This window comes from Osmerus mordax, chromosome 14 (assembly GCF_038355195.1).
Source record: "Osmerus mordax isolate fOsmMor3 chromosome 14, fOsmMor3.pri, whole genome shotgun sequence".
In the NCBI taxonomy this organism is placed as follows: Eukaryota; Metazoa; Chordata; class Actinopteri; order Osmeriformes; family Osmeridae; genus Osmerus; species Osmerus mordax.
This window is the reverse complement of record NC_090063.1, coordinates 8,184,648-8,201,606: the sequence shown is the minus strand read 5'-3', so window position 1 is coordinate 8,201,606 and position 16,959 is coordinate 8,184,648. Positions and strand designations below refer to the sequence as shown.

At 45.4% G+C, this 16,959-nt stretch overlaps 2 protein-coding genes across 8 annotated transcripts; one reads left to right on the top strand and one right to left on the bottom strand.

Annotated features, from left to right (window-relative positions):
* Nucleotides 1-33: 33 nt before the first annotated feature.
* Nucleotides 34-3,900, bottom strand: si:dkey-192k22.2 (uncharacterized). Of its 5 annotated transcripts, none has more exons than XM_067250039.1 (9): nt 3,796-3,900; nt 3,595-3,615; nt 3,157-3,456; nt 1,847-2,095; nt 1,620-1,733; nt 1,092-1,133; nt 897-971; nt 654-804; nt 34-446 (listed from the first exon to the last, which is right to left on the bottom strand). In XM_067250039.1, the coding sequence occupies exons 3-8, from the start codon at nt 3,311-3,313 to the stop codon at nt 683-685; spliced, it is 759 nt and encodes a 252-aa protein (XP_067106140.1). In that variant the 5' UTR covers nt 3,314-3,456; nt 3,595-3,615; nt 3,796-3,900; the 3' UTR covers nt 34-446; nt 654-682. The 5 variants fall into 5 exon arrangements, with proteins under 5 accessions (XP_067106140.1, XP_067106139.1, XP_067106138.1 ...); XM_067250038.1 differs by having other exon boundaries at nt 34-460; nt 654-690; nt 778-804; nt 3,595-3,852; XM_067250037.1 differs by having other exon boundaries at nt 654-690; nt 778-804; nt 3,595-3,852.
* Nucleotides 3,901-5,070: 1,170 nt separating this feature from the next.
* On the top strand, nt 5,071-16,936 carry klhl5 (kelch-like family member 5). Of its 3 annotated transcripts, none has more exons than XM_067250034.1 (12): nt 5,071-5,173; nt 11,092-11,280; nt 12,131-12,267; nt 12,394-12,671; nt 12,990-13,202; nt 13,470-13,656; nt 13,762-13,986; nt 14,066-14,141; nt 14,575-14,661; nt 14,919-15,131; nt 15,225-15,396; nt 15,597-16,936. In XM_067250034.1, exons 2-12 carry the CDS (start codon nt 11,132-11,134, stop codon nt 15,651-15,653), a joined length of 1,794 nt encoding a protein of 597 aa, XP_067106135.1. In that variant the 5' UTR covers nt 5,071-5,173; nt 11,092-11,131; the 3' UTR covers nt 15,654-16,936. The 3 variants fall into 3 exon arrangements, with proteins under 3 accessions (XP_067106135.1, XP_067106134.1, XP_067106133.1); XM_067250033.1 differs by lacking the exon at nt 5,071-5,173 and adding an exon at nt 9,016-9,590 and having other exon boundaries at nt 12,394-12,590; XM_067250032.1 differs by lacking the exon at nt 5,071-5,173 and adding an exon at nt 9,016-9,590.
* The last annotated feature ends 23 nt before the right edge of the window (nt 16,937-16,959 follow it).

Below are 16,959 nucleotides of genomic sequence, written 5' to 3'. Positions count from 1 at the left end.
CTACAATTATTAAACCATGGTCTTACTGGCCACTTCATGATTTATTATGTAAGCAATAAACAGGAAGCTTATACACACTGACAATAATACTATAAACAGGATGCAACATTTTCCATAAAAACTATCAATAGATGTCAAATAGCGAAAAGAGAAGGCCTGGCACTTCTCTCCCCTTCCTCTTCTCTGCAGCTGGTACCTTTCCATGATGTCGAAGGACGGGGGAGGGAGGAGTGGAGAGGTAGGAGTGAAAAGGGGCAAGGGAGGAGTAAACAGGAGGGGAGGAGTGGAGCGGGGGAAGGAAGGGAGTAGAGAGGAGGGAGAAGAGGGTAGGGTAGAATGAGGAAGGGAGGGAGGGAGGGAGGGAAGGAAAGAAAGAAAGAAAGAAGGGAGGAGGAAAGAAGGAGTAAGAGAGGAAAGGGAGGAAGGAGACTGATGCTGAAGATGGGCTGTAGGAGGGTCACTAGGAGAAAGAAAAGGGGAAGTTAGTTTTAAGACCAGAATGACCAGACTAAGGACTAAGTAACCACAAAGTACATTTCTTCAGACACACGCGAACTGGCTGCCTTTGAAGAATAAGAAATGCAAAAGAAGTTGCATAATGATTGTATGTGAGATAATGGAGAGATGTTAATATTTTGATGAAGGGAATGTACCTTTGTGGTCACAGTAACCTCTGATGGTGTTATTCCTCTGTGAACAAAAGTAAACACAGATAGTCACACAGTAACACACTCAACATTCCCTCAGTGTGGAAAAGGGCAATAGATGACTCCTTACCTGCAGACTCATGAATGGGTGATAGAGCTGCCAAAGCACAAGATGTGAAGAACTTTACCACTCACACATACTCAACAACAAATGGATGATTACTTCTTATCTAGACTTAAGGAACTGACTTGGACAACGGGATCTGTAGTCCTTGTCGAAGTCTGTTATTGGACAATGGGACTCGTAGACACTGGTTAAGCCTCCTATTGGACGGCAAGACACCTTACAGAGATTGAACAAGGAACTTGAACATGTCTATCCTTAGGATAGATTTGTTTGAATTTGATCAGTAGAATGAAGTTTAATGTAACCAAAGCACTTGCCATTGAGAGTAGTGGCAATCTTCATCTTCAGCCCCCTTTCATCTGTGGACATACAGCTATTTAGTGTGAGTGTGTGCGCAAGTGACTGAGTGTGAGTGAGAATCAGAATCAGAATTTGGTTTTATTCGCCATGTAGGTTTACACAAACACAGAATTTACTGTGGCCGGAAGGTGCAAACAATAAACATATACGGATCTTCAATCAAAAAGTTGAAAACTACAGTAGTCTAACTAATCCTAAGAACTAACAATCTAAAAAATAAAACAAATGAATATGTAAATGATAAAATATTAATAAAAATATAGATACAAATAAGAATGTGTGAGAGAGAGTGTGAGTGCACGGTAATGGTTGTTTTCTTTCTACCAATTATGGGTGCTCTTGCTTTGTAGAGTCTGGCAGAGAAGATATTGAGTTTCTCTGAGAACCAGGAAAAAGGAGAATAAGACCAAAAATAAGAATGTGTGTGTGTGTGTGTGTGTGTGTGTGTGTGTGTGTGTGTGTGTGAGATAGAGAGATAGACTCACTGTGGCAGCAGAACCTCTTCCATTCTAGCTGACTCAGGATGAAAGTGAGGACCAGTAGCAGGACGACACAGGGAAGAGCCAGATACAGCACCCTGTACACACACCAACCCTCATCTGGCCAGGGGCAGAGGAGAGAGAGAGCATATCAAGTAAATGAGAGGAGGTTAGGGAAGAGAGAGAAAGAGATGACAGTAGAGAGGAGGCCAATACAGACTATTCAGACTTACTTCTCTGGGGGGGTGTCGGTGACTGTGTCTGGGACTCCAGGATCTTCTGATTGGTCATTTGGAGGAGACACTTGCTGTGATTGGTTGATTTGTAAGTGTGTAAGCCTGGAAGGCAGCAGTTTAATAATCTCACTGTCTCCTCTTCCTCTCTCTGGTCCTCTGGTGTGTTTATTATAGAGCCATGCTTGAGGTGGCTATAGAGGGTGACGTTTACTGACTGGACCACCATCCACAACTCTACACTCTCACCTTGGGACCAAATTCACAAATTTATTTGAAAAAAACGCAACACAAATGTATTCTTAAATGCTATTTTACTCTACTTCAGAAATTGTTTCAGAAAGTATTGTATTCCCCCCAAAAGGTTATTAAGAATGTTCCTAAGATTTCTTAGGAAAAACTTAAGAAGGAATCAAATTATTGAAATATTTTTTCTTAGAAATCATAGTAAACAACCTCTTTAAGCAGGGATAGCCTCACAATTGTCTTATGTAAAAAAAAAAGGTAATATGCTTCAGATATGTATTGGATAGTAACATAGTAAACATTAGTAAACAAATATTATCATACATAAAAAGGACTCAAATGTTTAGCTGTCAAGTGTAGTGAGCTATTAATCAAACATGTAGCTATCAAGTGTACTGGAAAAATAATTTCCTAACTAATCAAAATAGTTGTAATGGATGTTTGTATTTGAGATGGAAGTCATTAAAACTAACATCTGTCACACAACACTATATTTGAAAGTTATCGCAAGGTGCTACTAACTAGCCAAGATGAAAAGTAATTGTAGGCTAGCTACAGATTTATCAATGTAGGTAGGCTTACTGAATCAGGCAAGGCATCATCAAAGCAAACCATTTATTCACCAAAATATTGATGTTCTTAAGATGACATTTGAGGAGTTTTCTATGAATTGCAGGTAGGAAAATTCTTACGAACTTCAAATTTATCTTATAAACGTGAAAAAATATCAAAATAAAGATTTGTCATTCTTCCCCTTGAGATGTGGGGATGGCCTGAAGGAGATAAGGAGGTTGGAAAGACATGAGTTGGGAAAAGAGGTCGGGGTAAAGAAGGGGTAGATGGGTGAGTGGTTAGGGAATCGGGCTAGTAATCAGACGGTTGCTAGTTCGATTCCTGGCTATGCCAACCAAATGATGTTGTGTCCTTGGGCAAGGGACTTCACCCTACTTGCTTCGGGGGGAATGTCCCTGTACTTACTGTAAGTCGCTCTGGATAAGAGCGTCTGCTAAATGTATGAAGTTGTGGTTAACGACATATTACTTTTATCCCAGGAGCAAACCCACCTGAGAGAGAGGCATTGCCATGGAGATCCAGAAAGTCCACATCCACGTCACACATATACCAGCCGCTGTCTGCATGGCCACTGGTGGTTACTGTACTATTCCTGTTTCTCTTCCTGTTCGTATTGTTCTTGAAGCAGAGAGGCTTTTCAGAAGCCATGCCACCCTGACCTCCAGGGACCAGAGGGGAGTCACAAAACTCCTTAATCCCACTCTCCCCCCTTCCCTTATCCGCCCTCTCTCCTCTGTCCAGCCCGTCACAGGGATCATAGCGGTGACAGTGGAGGTTCACTCTCAACACTTCTGGAGAGACACAGGTACACAAAGGGATTTCTGATAAGTCTGTGTACATGTATTTGATGAGTGTGAGCACTGCCCCACACACACACACACACACATTACTTTCTGCTAGAAAGGATCTAAGCCTATTGGTTCACCAACCTCTAGTTGTAATGAAGAATTCTGGTAGGCAGATGATGAAGGCGAGGATGAACAATATGAAGAGTTTGATGAGTGCTGCTTTCGTCATGGCAACATGCATACAAACACACAATCTTTCCTTGCGATGTATGCTTCCTGCCTCAACAGACACACGGTTGAGCAAACAAACATTCGACAATCGCACAAGTTACTCTCTCCTACCTAACTGTTAGTGCTTGACTTCCGTGGGGATATAGATGGTTCTAGAACGTTCTTCTGTTCTTCTTCTCTCTCCTTCTCGCACATGTAGTCACTCAAATAAATGTGTGGTTTCAGAGAAGCTGTAGCAAATTACACACTCACCGCCCAAGACTTCCTCTTACATTTCCTGTCCCTATGTGACAGACAATTCTTCATCCGAACACTTGAGTGTATGAAAGAGAGAGTACGTTATCATTGTGTATGTGATGGAGAAAGAAACAGTACATTATGACAGTCATTTGGGGCTGTCCTTGGGGACTGATAAATTATCAAATCTATAGTGAGGACAGGAAAATGCGACCATATGCAGAAATCACAATGACTAAATTCACCATAATTGCTCAAGTATTATAATATGATTTATACCAATGCTTGTCCACTACATGACCATTGTGTGTGTGTGTAGGTGTGTGTGCATCTATACGTGTGTACATGTGTATTTTTGTGAGTGTGGCGTGCACGCATGCATGTATGTGATTGAGAGTTTCTGTTTACTTGACTAGATATTGAGAGGCCATGCATGGCCTACATAGCCAACCACAGGTGAACAACACTGTCACCCCTACAAGCAACCACAGTCTACCTCCCGATAACTGTGGTTGTCTGTTACCTGACGATCCAAATAATGTTGCACAACATGTTGTACAGGAAAACCCACAGACAACTAGTTTATCTACCCTATGGTGTGTGTGTGTGTGTATGTATGTATGTGAGTCAAATACATTTCCTTTTGGGGCCATGTAGGACCAGCCGGCCTATATTCCATTTCAAGTTGGAACTCCAGGCTATTCTGTTTGTCAGCAAGAACCCAGTTTTCACTCTTTCACACAATTGTGTCCCGCTGTGTGTTAGAGAGCGGTTTTCTAAACCTGACAGTAAGGCTGGCAGGTTCCTTGTTATCATTATGGTGCATACGACATATGCCGCTGAGTAAGAATATCGTCTTGCTGGTGGTTGGACAAGTAGGCTTCCTTATCGAATGGGAGCAACAGTGTATAGGCTACCTCTCTCAAGGAATACCGATATTAAAACAGCCTGCTGCCAAAACTTCACCTAATATAAACTTCAATAATAGAAGTCCCCATTATTATTATTTTTCTTGTTCTCGACGGACAAGATTCAATGCCTAAAATGACAGTTTTTTCATCAAATCAAATATGTTGACTGACATACAAAAAAAAGTAAAAAAGTAATTTAATTATTGTTGGCCACCGGGTGTCACGCGTTTCCGATTACTAATTCTCTCGTGCTCGGGAACTCAACCAGTTTCACAGCAAACATGGAAACAATCAAAACGAGATTAACAATCCACAACTAAACATCAAAGTGAAGTTGCAAGGTAAGAAACCGCTTGATATTTCCCAATGACAACCTGTCAATGTTTAACGCACACAAATTATATCATGTTTACTAAACGAAAACACCAGTTGAAAACTGCCACTGGGAAATGAAACGCCCAGCCAACGATGCCTCGAAAGCGGCAGGAACACGGAAGATAGCTTGGTGTTTCTCATGGCCTCGGCGCTATGAATGTTATAGGAGTGGACTAACTACACTGCTAAATTTGCAAATTAGGCCAATGTCAGTACTGAATTCTGGCGTGCGTCAAGATGTGAAGCATAAGGACCTTTCTTTTGTTATTCCTGTGCCCCATAGCCTATATCGCGCGGCTGCAGTGACCCTTTTTTGTTTTAAAAACTCAACAACGATGTTTATAATGGGAAAATGTGTCCAAACTTTTGACTGGTAGTGTATATATAATAATGAAAGGAATCTCTGGCTCTGTGTGTGGTTTAGTGGGATTTTAGGGCAAGGAGTGTCCCACGATTATGTCAAGAACCTGGCACTGCAAAATTCTAATTTTGCACCTGTGTCAGTTTAACGACTCAAGGACGTGCGATGCCGCTTTTGACGTTGTTTGGACGAGCGCTCGAGATCCCCCCCCCAAAATATTTGTGGCAGGTTTCGCAACAGGTTTCGTTTCAGCCATGTTCCTGGCACTACACATAGCGTTGAGGTTCACTAGTTATAGGCTACACATCGTTTAGCTGAGCTCCACTAAGCGCTTGAACAACTGACCTCGCAGGGTTGTCTTTATGAAATAAATGCTGGACAATATTGAAAGTGGATACTTTTTTCAGCATGGGCGGCGGCAGGGTATGGCTTGGTTGGGTCACAGCCACACCAAGAATTGTTTGCCCCACCATGGAACAACTAAGAAAAGTACTGAGCAGATTAGGGTTAGGGTTAATTTAGGGTTAACGCCAACCCATTCCATTTTAATTTACCCCTTTTGAACACTACACTCCCTCTGACACTGTCCAGAGATCAGCGGGGAAGCTTTAAGGCCCATTGCACATCTATGGTGGTTACTAATACATGAGGTGTTAATAGCCTCATGGCCAATTGGGGGCCCGTGATACTGCTTACATTTACATGTATGCATTTAGCAGACGCTTTTATCCAAAGCCAGTTTTACAAAAGTGCATAGGTCACTGATCATAACAACTAGATAGCCAAACATTGCGGGTAGCCAAAACATGAAGCATACATTGTGAAAACTAAATAAGTCCCAAAGGGAAGAACCATAAGAGCATGTAGTTGAACAAGTTACAACTGCTGACTCAGCATCCACTAAATGCCATGCTAATGATCTCATAACATTTCATAGTCAGAAAATAAATTCTGAGTAATGGTTAAAGCTCACCCACTGCATCCCACACAGGACTCCCTTCTATACATGTTATGCATGCTTGCCATGCTTCCTGCCTCATCAGTATGTGTGAGTATGTTTTCCTCAATTCCTTTTCTTGGTCATTGAGTGAATACAACAGCCTAGCCAGATGTGAGGCAATATGGTGTGTGTGTGTGTGTGTGTGTGTGTGTACCTGTGTACCTAGATAGGAGAACACAGCTATTGCAATCCCCAGGGCAACAGGCATGGATCAAAGTAATTGGGTAGTTTGCTTCACGGTAAGTCTAAAGGATGTTTATGTGTGTTTGTGTGCAGGTTCATGTTGTGTAGCGTTATTATATTACCCTATTAGTTAGGGTGTTTCTGACTCTCAAACCCTGTACATTTGAACACACGCACAAAGTCTCTGACTGGACATCCGAGGTCAAACTAATGTTGATGCTTTGGATCTACTGCCGGACGCTGTCTCAGAGAGGAGGGGATGAGTGCAGAGATTTCAATGAGACTGTCTTAGATGAAGATTGGATGGAGGGAGAGATGGAGGAAGGGAAGATGGAGAGATGGAATCAAGGAGATGGGGGGGGGGGGAAGAGAAGGGATGGATTAGAGATGAAGATGGTGGAGAGAAATGGTAGATGATAATGAAGAGATATGCTGTCAAAGTTATTTTCATAAGAGGAAAAACTGGGACATGATAAATGGATCTGGAGTGCAGGCATACACACACGCACCCTCACACACACACACGCACCCTCACACACACACGCACCCTCACACACACACACACGCACCCTCACACACACACACACGCACCCTCACAAACACACGCACCCGCATGCACCTGCACACAGAATGCAGATAATGTCCTTGATGTGTGTATGAGGCTGGCTGATTCAGTAGATGAGGGAAGAGAAAATATTGACTACAGAAGGTGGTCAGACTGTGACACACCAAAGGTTGCCATTCACTCTGCATGTTCTGTCTGGTGTGAAATTGCAGAGCTATAAAACTTCCAGATTACTTGATTACAACCATGCCAACACACTAACATACGCCGAGGCTCAGTGTTGTAGGGAAGCAATTATTTGCTTGGCCAGTCTGATCCTGTTCTCAGTCTCAAGGACAGGCAGCCAGCCACCTGATTACAGCAGAGCAAGACAGCCAGACCGTGTGTGTGTGTGCACGCTTTTGTATCTGGTTTGTGGTGCTAACATGCTGCCTGTGTGTTATATTATGTATACTGTGTGTGTGTTCATCCTAGTATACAGGGTGTGTACAAAAGACAGGTCCTGACAGGCCCCTCCCAGCCTCTCCTGGGATCAACTGATCAAGCCAGGAAGTGTGGCTGTTCAGCCTGCACACACACGTCCCATGTGCATCTTATTGTGATGTGTGTAGGAAATTGAATAAGATGGGGAAAGAGTACAAGGGAGAAGGGGAAGTGGAGGTCTCTGTAACCTTGTGGCATAAGAGTGAGAAGAGGAGGGGGAGATGGAGATGTAGGGAAAGAGAGGGAGACGGGGATAAGAACAGAGAGTGGTGGGGCTCCCCCAGATGGCTGCTATACCTGGATGTGTCAGAAAGATACAGGGAGGGTGTTTGTGTGTTTGACTTTTAAGTGCGTTTATATGACCAAGGACACTTTGCATGTCGGGTTGTAAGAGAGTTGAATGATTGCTTCAGATCACCACAATAAAGACCATTAACGTTAGACAGATGAAGAACACCCTTGCCAAATGACCAATGATCACAGCCTGGTATTTATTGACCAATCGGCTTTAAGTTTTATGTCTTCCCCGAGGGGCTGTATGCATGTGTGCGTTAGTGTCAGCGCACATGCTGTCAGTGTGTATCTCTGCTCAGCAATGTTCTGGTGCTGAAGCTCTACTCTACTGAAACAAACAGGTTAGGCTGCATGGTGCAGAATGTAACATAAAGCTGGATGCCAAGTTCTAAATCCACAAACATTCAAGGACTTGGGACTTGATTTTAGTCAGTCCACTCTACTACTGTCTCTCCAGTTTAGTCCTCTCTCCACAATATTGTAGTCTGACTACTGTAGTCCTCTCAGTAGTGTCTAACAGTCATTTTCTGTACAATAATCTTCATTACAGTAGGCTAGTCCTCTCTAATGCAGTCTAATGCTGTTGTTTCCAGTTGTACTTTATACATGCTGTAGCCTACACCATTTTTGCATAGTGTGTGTGTGTGCGTGCACGCGCAAGGATCATACAGAGCCTATAATGTAGAAGAGGTGGGAGCATGAGTACCGTTCGAAACTGTCTTGCGTTATTTTCTCTCACTCTTTCACTCACTATCACTCGGTCATTTACGCGTACACATAGGTTCACTCTCACGCCCATCCATAAACGTTGCCTCTGGTCGCAGTTTTCAGGCGTTCTGTTGCCGAGAGACGATTAGCTTTACAGTACGATACGTTAACTGCACGAAGGCTCCCCGCCATTTCTCACGTTTAGAAACCGGGGATGTCGAGCAGTAACTCGAGTTCTTCGAGGAAGGAGTTTGATGTGAAGCAGATCCTCAGGATCAGATGGCGGTGGTTTGGTCACCCCACGGTCCCTCCGCCTCATACCCCACCGTTGGGAGACTTCTTAAAAAGGAAAGGTACGGACGACAGCACCGGAGAGAACCCATCAGTCAGTGGCTGTAACGCAGATGCCAGCACGTCAAACGTCAGCACTGGGAGAAACGGTCTTACGACCAGTAGTAGCAATTGTGCGAATTTATGTAACGCCAACAACGGAAAGTTGATGGAATATGTTGGGAGTAGCAACATTCCCGGAGCTGCTTCACCTGCAACCGAGAGTTCGGTTTGTCCTCGTTCTATCAGTGCACCGGAGGGTAGGAGCTCGGCGGCGCTGTCGTGGGTCTCCTCGCCGTCATTATCACACTCTCGCCCACTACAAAATACGGAGCCCCCCGGCGAGTGTCAAGTGCGACAGCCGCTATTGGTGGTTTCTGTTCCGGTAACTGAAGAGGAGACAACGGCATCCAGACCTGAGAATAGGAAGCACGCGGAAACCGACTCCAGCTCGTGCAGGTACGATAGGCAAAACATTTTTTTTGCATATAGCTGATATTGTTATCCCGTTTGCAGGGATAATGAGCCTACTGTGTTGTTACATTTAGCCCCTTCATTTGAGTTTGTCAGGTCAGCCAGTGGTCTTATCTGATTGCAAAAATGCTAAAGGACTATTTTTGCAGCTAGTTTCCAAAACCCCCTCTGCAATGAATGTAGGAGTTTATCTCCAATCATCCAGCATTTTTAGAGCTTAGGCAACTCCCACTTACTGACATTGACATCAGTCAGTATCTGTCCACAGTGTCCAGACAGAACCTATAAGGTAATGACTAAGCCTACAGGAACACGTGTCATGCTTCGCTGTCTGTATGGCTTCCTCCCTCACTTGCCCACTTTGGGTTTAAAACTATTGTCCTCTGACCTATGCACTTCTGATCTTTTATTTTCTGTTGTACTTTGTACACTGTGCTATATTTGTATGTTTCTTTGGATGAAAGCGTCTCCTCAATGAATTAAATGTCAAACATTTCCAGAACTATGTGTCAATTGTGATGATCTGTGTAATCAAGTGTTCTAATATACACACAAATGCATAAAGTATTCTCATTAAGGCTTGTACACAAATGTTGAACATCCTTGATGTGTGTGTGTGTGTGTGTGTGTGTGTGTACCGTTTGACCAGTATCTTTTGTATTCACTGTCGTAGTTGAAGAATGATGGTTTGCTTCATGCACATAGGCAGTATGATGCAAATGGTTTATGCCTCTTTGTAAGGTATGTGTTTGTGTGCACATGTTGCTATTGGATTATAGAGAGTTTCACTGAGTGTAAAATGTTTGCATGTATGTAGCATCTAAGCAGTATAAATCTTCCTAAACATCTGGCTTTCTCTCTCTCTCTCTCTCTCTTTCTTTCTGTCTCACACGCACACAAACACTGTCCCTGTTGAGCCACTGCCAGGCTTCATTAAGTGGACTAGAGGGTGGACGTTTCCCCACTTCAAAGCCTCCTCTGGCAGCATGTAGACCCACATGCTCAGAACACACACAAACGCACATACAGTACACACACAAACTAGATAAATGAAGTTCAGGGAAGGGGGAGAGGAAGAGGAGATGACGGGCAAAGAGATGGGAAGAATGTTCTTCTTCAGACAGCGATGCATTCGTTAGGGTAGTTCATACTCACACACTCCAGTCCAATGTGTGTGTGTATCTTATCCATCTCACTCAATCTTCCTCTTCCTCTGGACAAGCACAGAGCATGTGGAGGTGCCAGGAGGACCTTACTGTAACGCACCAAATAAACTAATGGTACAATCGTCTGATGCACACAGCGCACAAGATGGACCTCTGCTTATGAATTAGACAACCACACAAATACAGCCCACACCATATTTTCACTCTCCTTTTAAACCCTCGAGCCTCACTAAGCATGCTCTCCTTCTCTGTGTGTGTGTGTGTGTGTGTGTGTGTGTGTGTGTGTGTGTGTGCGCGTGCGTGCGTGCGTGTCGTTGCAGGACGTCCAACAGCAGTGCAACGCTGTCCTCATGCGTGTCTATGGAGCTGTGTGTGTGTCCAGAGGAGTGTGTGTTCTCTGCCGCCTCGCACGCCAACTCGACCTTCTCCAAGATGGAGACCTACCTCCACACGCAACAGCTGTGTGACGTCACCCTCGTGGCCAGGGACAGGAGGATACCTGCACACAGGTAACACACACACACACACACTGTCTCACGCCCACATCTTACAGTGGACTGATCCTCTGATCCTCTGATGCTAATATGTGTGGGCCTGTGGGAGGGAGGGAGATATCAAACATGGTGTCGTCCCCGTCCTCCTCGATTTAAGGAGGACAGCCTGAGAAAGACCTCGTAAGAAAGAGCCTGCTGTAAAGGTGCGTGTGTGTGTGTGAATCCTAACACACACTCGCTTTCTCTCACACGCGTGCTCACGCAAACGCACCATAAGTTCTGAATAAACCATTCATATACCTTCACAGCGTATTTAGAGTTGACTCAGGAGTTTGTGCTGTGAGAGATCACAAGCTCAGCATTCTCTCTCCTCCTCTCCCTCTCACCCCCCCCTGCTCCGCCCCCTTTTGTAGATTATTCCCCATGTCCCAAGGAACTCATCTGTTTTACACTCCTGAGTACCTATTAGATATAAACTCCATCAATGGCATGGAAAACTATCAGTTCCCTATATAGTAGAATAGAATGGAATCTTGTTTCCATTCTGAGTCGTGAGTAGTGTGTGAGTCTTGAGTAGTGCGTGCGTGTAATCCCTCTTACTGGTGTGAGAGGCAAGTTTATTTAACAAATCCTGTTTAAGTAACCATATAATTGTTTTATTGCCGTTTCTCTCTTTAGTAGTAGAAGTAGTAGGTACTTTAGTCATCTCGAGTGGAAAAAACTCACTTTCTCACGCTCTGCCTTCTTGCAAATACATTTCTGCTAACAGCAGGGCGTGGGGTCTAATCCCACACCTGCGTGGGATTAGTTCCATGTGTCAGACTTCCATGTGTCAGGCTGTCTATTCTGTTCTAATCCCACCCAGACTGGTGCTCTCCTCTGTGTCAGATTACTTTGCGGCCATGTTCACCAGTGATGTCCGTGAGGCCAAACAGGAGGAGGTGAAGATGGAGGGGGTGGATCCTGATGCCCTCTGGGCCCTGGTGCAGTATGCCTACACAGGTACACACTCACAGTCCTATCTAACACAGGAAACGGGGAGGAAGATTTATAGCTCTCTTCTTCAATTTGTGATCAACATACACACAACTACTGCACATTATGTGTGTGTGTGTGTGTCTTTCCTAGGTCGTGTCGAGCTAAGGGAGGACACCATTGAGTCTCTGCTGTCGGCCTCATGTCTACTCCAGCTGTCCTCTGTGGTCCAGGCCTGCTGCTCCTTCCTCACCAAGCAGCTGCACCCCTCCAACTGCCTGGGCATCTGCTCCTATGCCGACGCCCAGGGCTGCTCCCAGCTGCAGCACGCTGCATATGTCTACACCATGGTGCAGTTGAAGACACAGACACATGCCCACCCCACACATACACACTCCCACACAGAAGGAAAGAAAGCCATGAATGAAAACGTGAGGGAACTGGCTTTTCACATGGTCACCATAGCAGTGGCACGACGACATCACTTTGTGAAGGTCATGTTTTCTTTCATGGCTTTTTTCAACTTCTCTCTGTCTTTGTCCCTCACCCTCCATGTCGGTCTCTAATTGTCCGTCTCTCTCGTACTCGTTCTCCCCCTATTGTCTGTCTCCATCTCGCGCCCTTGCTCTTTCACCGCAGATGATGTTGAAGTGGTCTCTTATGTGGCAAAACAATTAATACTGATCCTTTCTCCTCTGTCCCTCCTTCCTTCCCTTTCTCCTTTGCTCCTCCTCCCTCCCTCTATCCAGGAACACTTTGTGGAGGTGGTGGCGGGACAGGAGTTCCTCCTCCTTCCCCTAGAAGAAATGGAGAGACTCCTTTCCTCCGACGACATGAACGTGCCCGACGAGGAAACCGTGGTGACGGCACTGTTGGGCTGGGTCCGCCATGACTGCCCCTCCAGACAACAGTATCTGCCTTCCCTCCTGGCTCATATTCGCCTGCCCTTATTGAAACCTCAGGTCAGGAGACACTGTCCTTCCCTCTGTCTGTCCCTCCCTCCCTTCCGCTGTTCTGCCTTTGGACCTTCATGCCACAGAGAGACTTGGTCACCAAACACTGGGCATCGCATGATCCTTATTCATGTCAAGAGTATTTCGATTCTCTCCCCAATCCAAAGATTGCTCAATACTTATGAACCGAGAACCAAACTGAACAGTCACACCGTCCCTGAAGAGACATACGGAGCAGTTCTTCACAAGTCCTCTCTCTTGCTGCGTGTGTTTTAGTTCCTGGCTGACCTGGAGTCTGTGCCCCTGCTGAGGGACAGTGTGGAGTGCCAGCGACTGCTGATGGAGGGCATGAAGTACCACTTGCTGCCCCAACGACGGCCACTGCTGCAGAGCCCCCGCACACGACCCCGCAAGGCCACCGTTGGCGTGCTGTTCGCCGTGGGGGGCATGGACGCTACCAAAGGTAACACACACATGGCATGGATGCCACCAAACATTGACACACAAACTCACACCAACACACATGCGCAACCGATATCATTTCTCCCGTCGCTCTCCCTGCTACCAGGTGCCACCAGTATAGAACAGTACTGTCTACGTAGAGACACGTGGAGACAGGTGGCAACCATGTGTGGGCGGAGACTCCAGTTTGGTGTGGCGGTCCTTGACAACCGTCTCTATGTGGTGGGGGGGCGTGACGGCCTGAAGACTCTGAACACTGTGGAGTGTTACAACCCCCTCAGCAAGAGCTGGAGCATCATGCCCCCCATGTCCACACACAGACACGGCCTGGGTAGGATCACACACCCATACAAACATGGACACACACACACACACTGTGTGGATGTGAAGTAGTGATTGTGTGTTTGTAGGTGTTGCAGTCCTGGAGGGTCCTATGTATGCAGTAGGAGGTCACGATGGCTGGAGCTACCTCAGTACTGTAGAAAGGTACTGCACCCTTAGCTCTTAGTACTGGAGAATTGGTGAACACTCGACTAGAAAACATGCCTTAATAAGCTTACTTTGCGGGCAAATTATGAGTATTCAGTAATCCTAAAATGTTGTTTGTTATGTTGAGTGGCTTTCGCAACACTCATTTTCGTAATATGAAGAAAAGAAAAAAGTGGGGGAAAAGAGGAGAGGAGTGTAGATATTTTTGTTCAACCCCTTGAATGTAAGCTGAAAGGCTGCACTTTAACTACAGCTCAGTGGCTTCGTTTCAAATCCATTGTGGTGGTTTACAGAGCCAAAATTATGAAAATGGTGTCACTGTCCAAATATGTATGGCCCTAACTGTATACCTGCTCTGTGGGGGTCGGGCTTCTGATGGGATCAGTACAATGGTGTGACTGTGTGTTTGTGTTAACCCTCTCTGCTCCAGGTGGGACCCCCAAGCTCGTCAGTGGAGTTTCATTGCCAGCATGGCCACGCCCAGAAGCACAGTGGGGGTCGCAGTCCTCAATGGAAAGTAAGTACACACACGCACACATACATTTCACAGTATGGCTGTCATGCTCACAACATTTCAGTTGCTTAACTGTTGTACAAGAAATAGTGATAAACTGTTCACAGTATTTTAAGTTCATGTCGAATTGTCTTCGTTTTTTATTTATTTAATAAAAATAACCATTATATAAAGTAAACCTTCACAGAGCAGCATGTGGAGTGAGGAAGTGAGAGAGAAAGGGAAGGAAGGCAGTGAATATGATCTCTCTCTCCCCCCAGGTTGTATGCTGTGGGTGGTCGTGACGGCAGCTCCTGCCTCAGGTCTGTGGAGTGCTTTGACCCTCACACCAACAGGTGGAGCTGCTGTGCACCCATGGCCAACCGGCGTGGGGGGGTGGGCGTGGCCACCTGGAACGGCTTTTTGTATGCCATCGGAGGGCACGATGCCCCCGCCTCCTCCCTTGCCTCACGGCTCAGTGATTGTGTGGAAAGGTGAGGGGTGACCAGGTGGATGGGTGAGGGAAATGGGGGATGGGTGAGGGCAATAGGTGAGGATAACATCATTTTGTGTGTGTGTGTGTATAGGTACGACCCTCAGACAGATGCTTGGACGGCGGTCGCCCCCATGAGCATCAGTAGGGATGCAGTGGGTGTGTGTCTCCTTGGTGACCGTCTCTATGCTGTTGGTGGTTACGATGGCCAGGTGTATCTCAATGCTGTGGAGGCCTACGACCCTCAGACCAACGAGTGGACGCAGGTATATCACATACAAACACACACACACACACATGGATATATACAGTACACATAGACAAGCACATATACACATGTTCAGTCACAGTGAAGTGTGTAAAATCTGACCAGTCTCCCAGTCCTTGCTGCTGCTGTTGTTTCTTTACCTTATTCAGCAATAACGGTGTTTCTTAATCTGCTCGTTTTCATGTATTTGGCCTCTAGGTGGCGCCATTGTGTCTGGGCAGGGCTGGAGCTTGTGTTGTGGCAGTCAAACTGTGAACACGCACCCGTGTGAACACACGCCTGAACGCCCTGTTGACCTCATCCTACTTCTGCCATCCCCGTCCTTCCTCCAGTGGGTGGACAATCATCCCATACATTCCTGTAGACCAGGAGAGAGGGCGAGACCAGGAGAGAGGGCGAGACCAGGAGAGAGGGCGAGACCAGGAGAGAGGGAGAGACCAGGAGAGAGGGGGAGAACAGGACGCCAGATAGTTGAAGAGCTCTCTCTCTGTCATTCTCTTTCAAGCTCAGTATTTTTCTGACCATGCACACACACACACACAGGTACTTGTTTTGGCACCTCTGTGTGCTGACAGATGAGTGGATTAAAGATGAATATGAAAGAGTGTAGGGGAGGATGTAGAAAGTATGATGTACATCAAATGCTTTCATTCTCTTACATGTTTTCTTTCTTTCTCTCTGTCTCCCTCACAGCAAAGAGGGAGTGTAGCATTTGACATGTTTTATCACAAACCAGAAGACAGTTGTTGTGTTGTAAAGGTTTTGCTATTTATCCTGTTTTCTCTGGGGTCTGTATGTGTGTCTGTCTGTTTTAAAGGGTGGGATCTTTTTTATTTGATCTGCCTCTGTTACTCCTCTGTTGCCATACTCACAAATAGAACTGCACTCCCACAAACACACCCAAACGCATAAACACATCCACCCACACACCAAATACAAACACAAATACATACTGTACATATGCACAAACACGTCCGCACAGTCAGCCCCCCACACGTACACAAACATATACACACATCCACACAGACACACTCACAGATACACTAAAACAACACTGCACAGTCTCGGGAGCCCCCAGAATGCCTTCTGGACTAAAGCACAAGCAGGCATGCTGCTGTGTTGTGTCTGTATTTGAATCTTATGGTTTCCTCGTGGTAGGACCAGGCTTCCCTTTATTTATATGGCACATCTCTCAAAGCTTGTACCTAATCCTGTTTAAGGGGAGAAGGGGAGGGGCCTAGCTGGGGGTGTAGAAAGACCGAGTGGAATACAAAACAGTGACATTCTCATTTAAAGTACAGCATATTCTTTTAGCAATGATAATGTGTAAGATTATGTAAACATCTGGAGATGTCTGTTCTTATATAGTAAACTACTGTCTTTTTCAGTATTGCTAGTTCTGTGTGTGTACGCGTGTGTACGTTCTTACTGTGAGTGGTGTTTCCACCTCATCTCTCTACTAACAGGATGTCTTCTATATTTTACAACTCTGATGTGTATACTTGTTTTTTTACATTAAAATGAAAATGGTAAAACAACTGAATTACTTTTTTTTAATGGT

What these genes read in the sequence shown, in the direction of transcription:
- si:dkey-192k22.2 (XM_067250035.1), bottom strand. Translation starts at nt 3,694, where the DNA reads ATGCATGTTGCCATGACGAAAGCAGCACTCATCAAACTCTTCATATTG. An exon ending in ACCGACACCCCCCCAGAGAA is followed by an intron (nt 1,734 to 1,846) that starts GTAAGTCTGAAT and finishes GCCCCTGGCCAG; the next exon opens with ATGAGGGTTGGTGTGTGTAC. An exon ending in GAAGAGGTTCTGCTGCCACA is followed by an intron (nt 1,134 to 1,619) that starts GTGAGTCTATCT and finishes GTATGTCCACAG; the next exon opens with ATGAAAGGGGGCTGAAGATG.
- klhl5 (XM_067250032.1), top strand. Translation starts at nt 9,016, where the DNA reads ATGTCGAGCAGTAACTCGAGTTCTTCGAGGAAGGAGTTTGATGTGAAG. An exon ending in AGGAGGATACCTGCACACAG is followed by an intron (nt 11,281 to 12,130) that starts GTAACACACACA and finishes AATCCCACCCAG; the next exon opens with ACTGGTGCTCTCCTCTGTGT. An exon ending in TACCTCAGTACTGTAGAAAG is followed by an intron (nt 14,142 to 14,574) that starts GTACTGCACCCT and finishes TCTCTGCTCCAG; the next exon opens with GTGGGACCCCCAAGCTCGTC.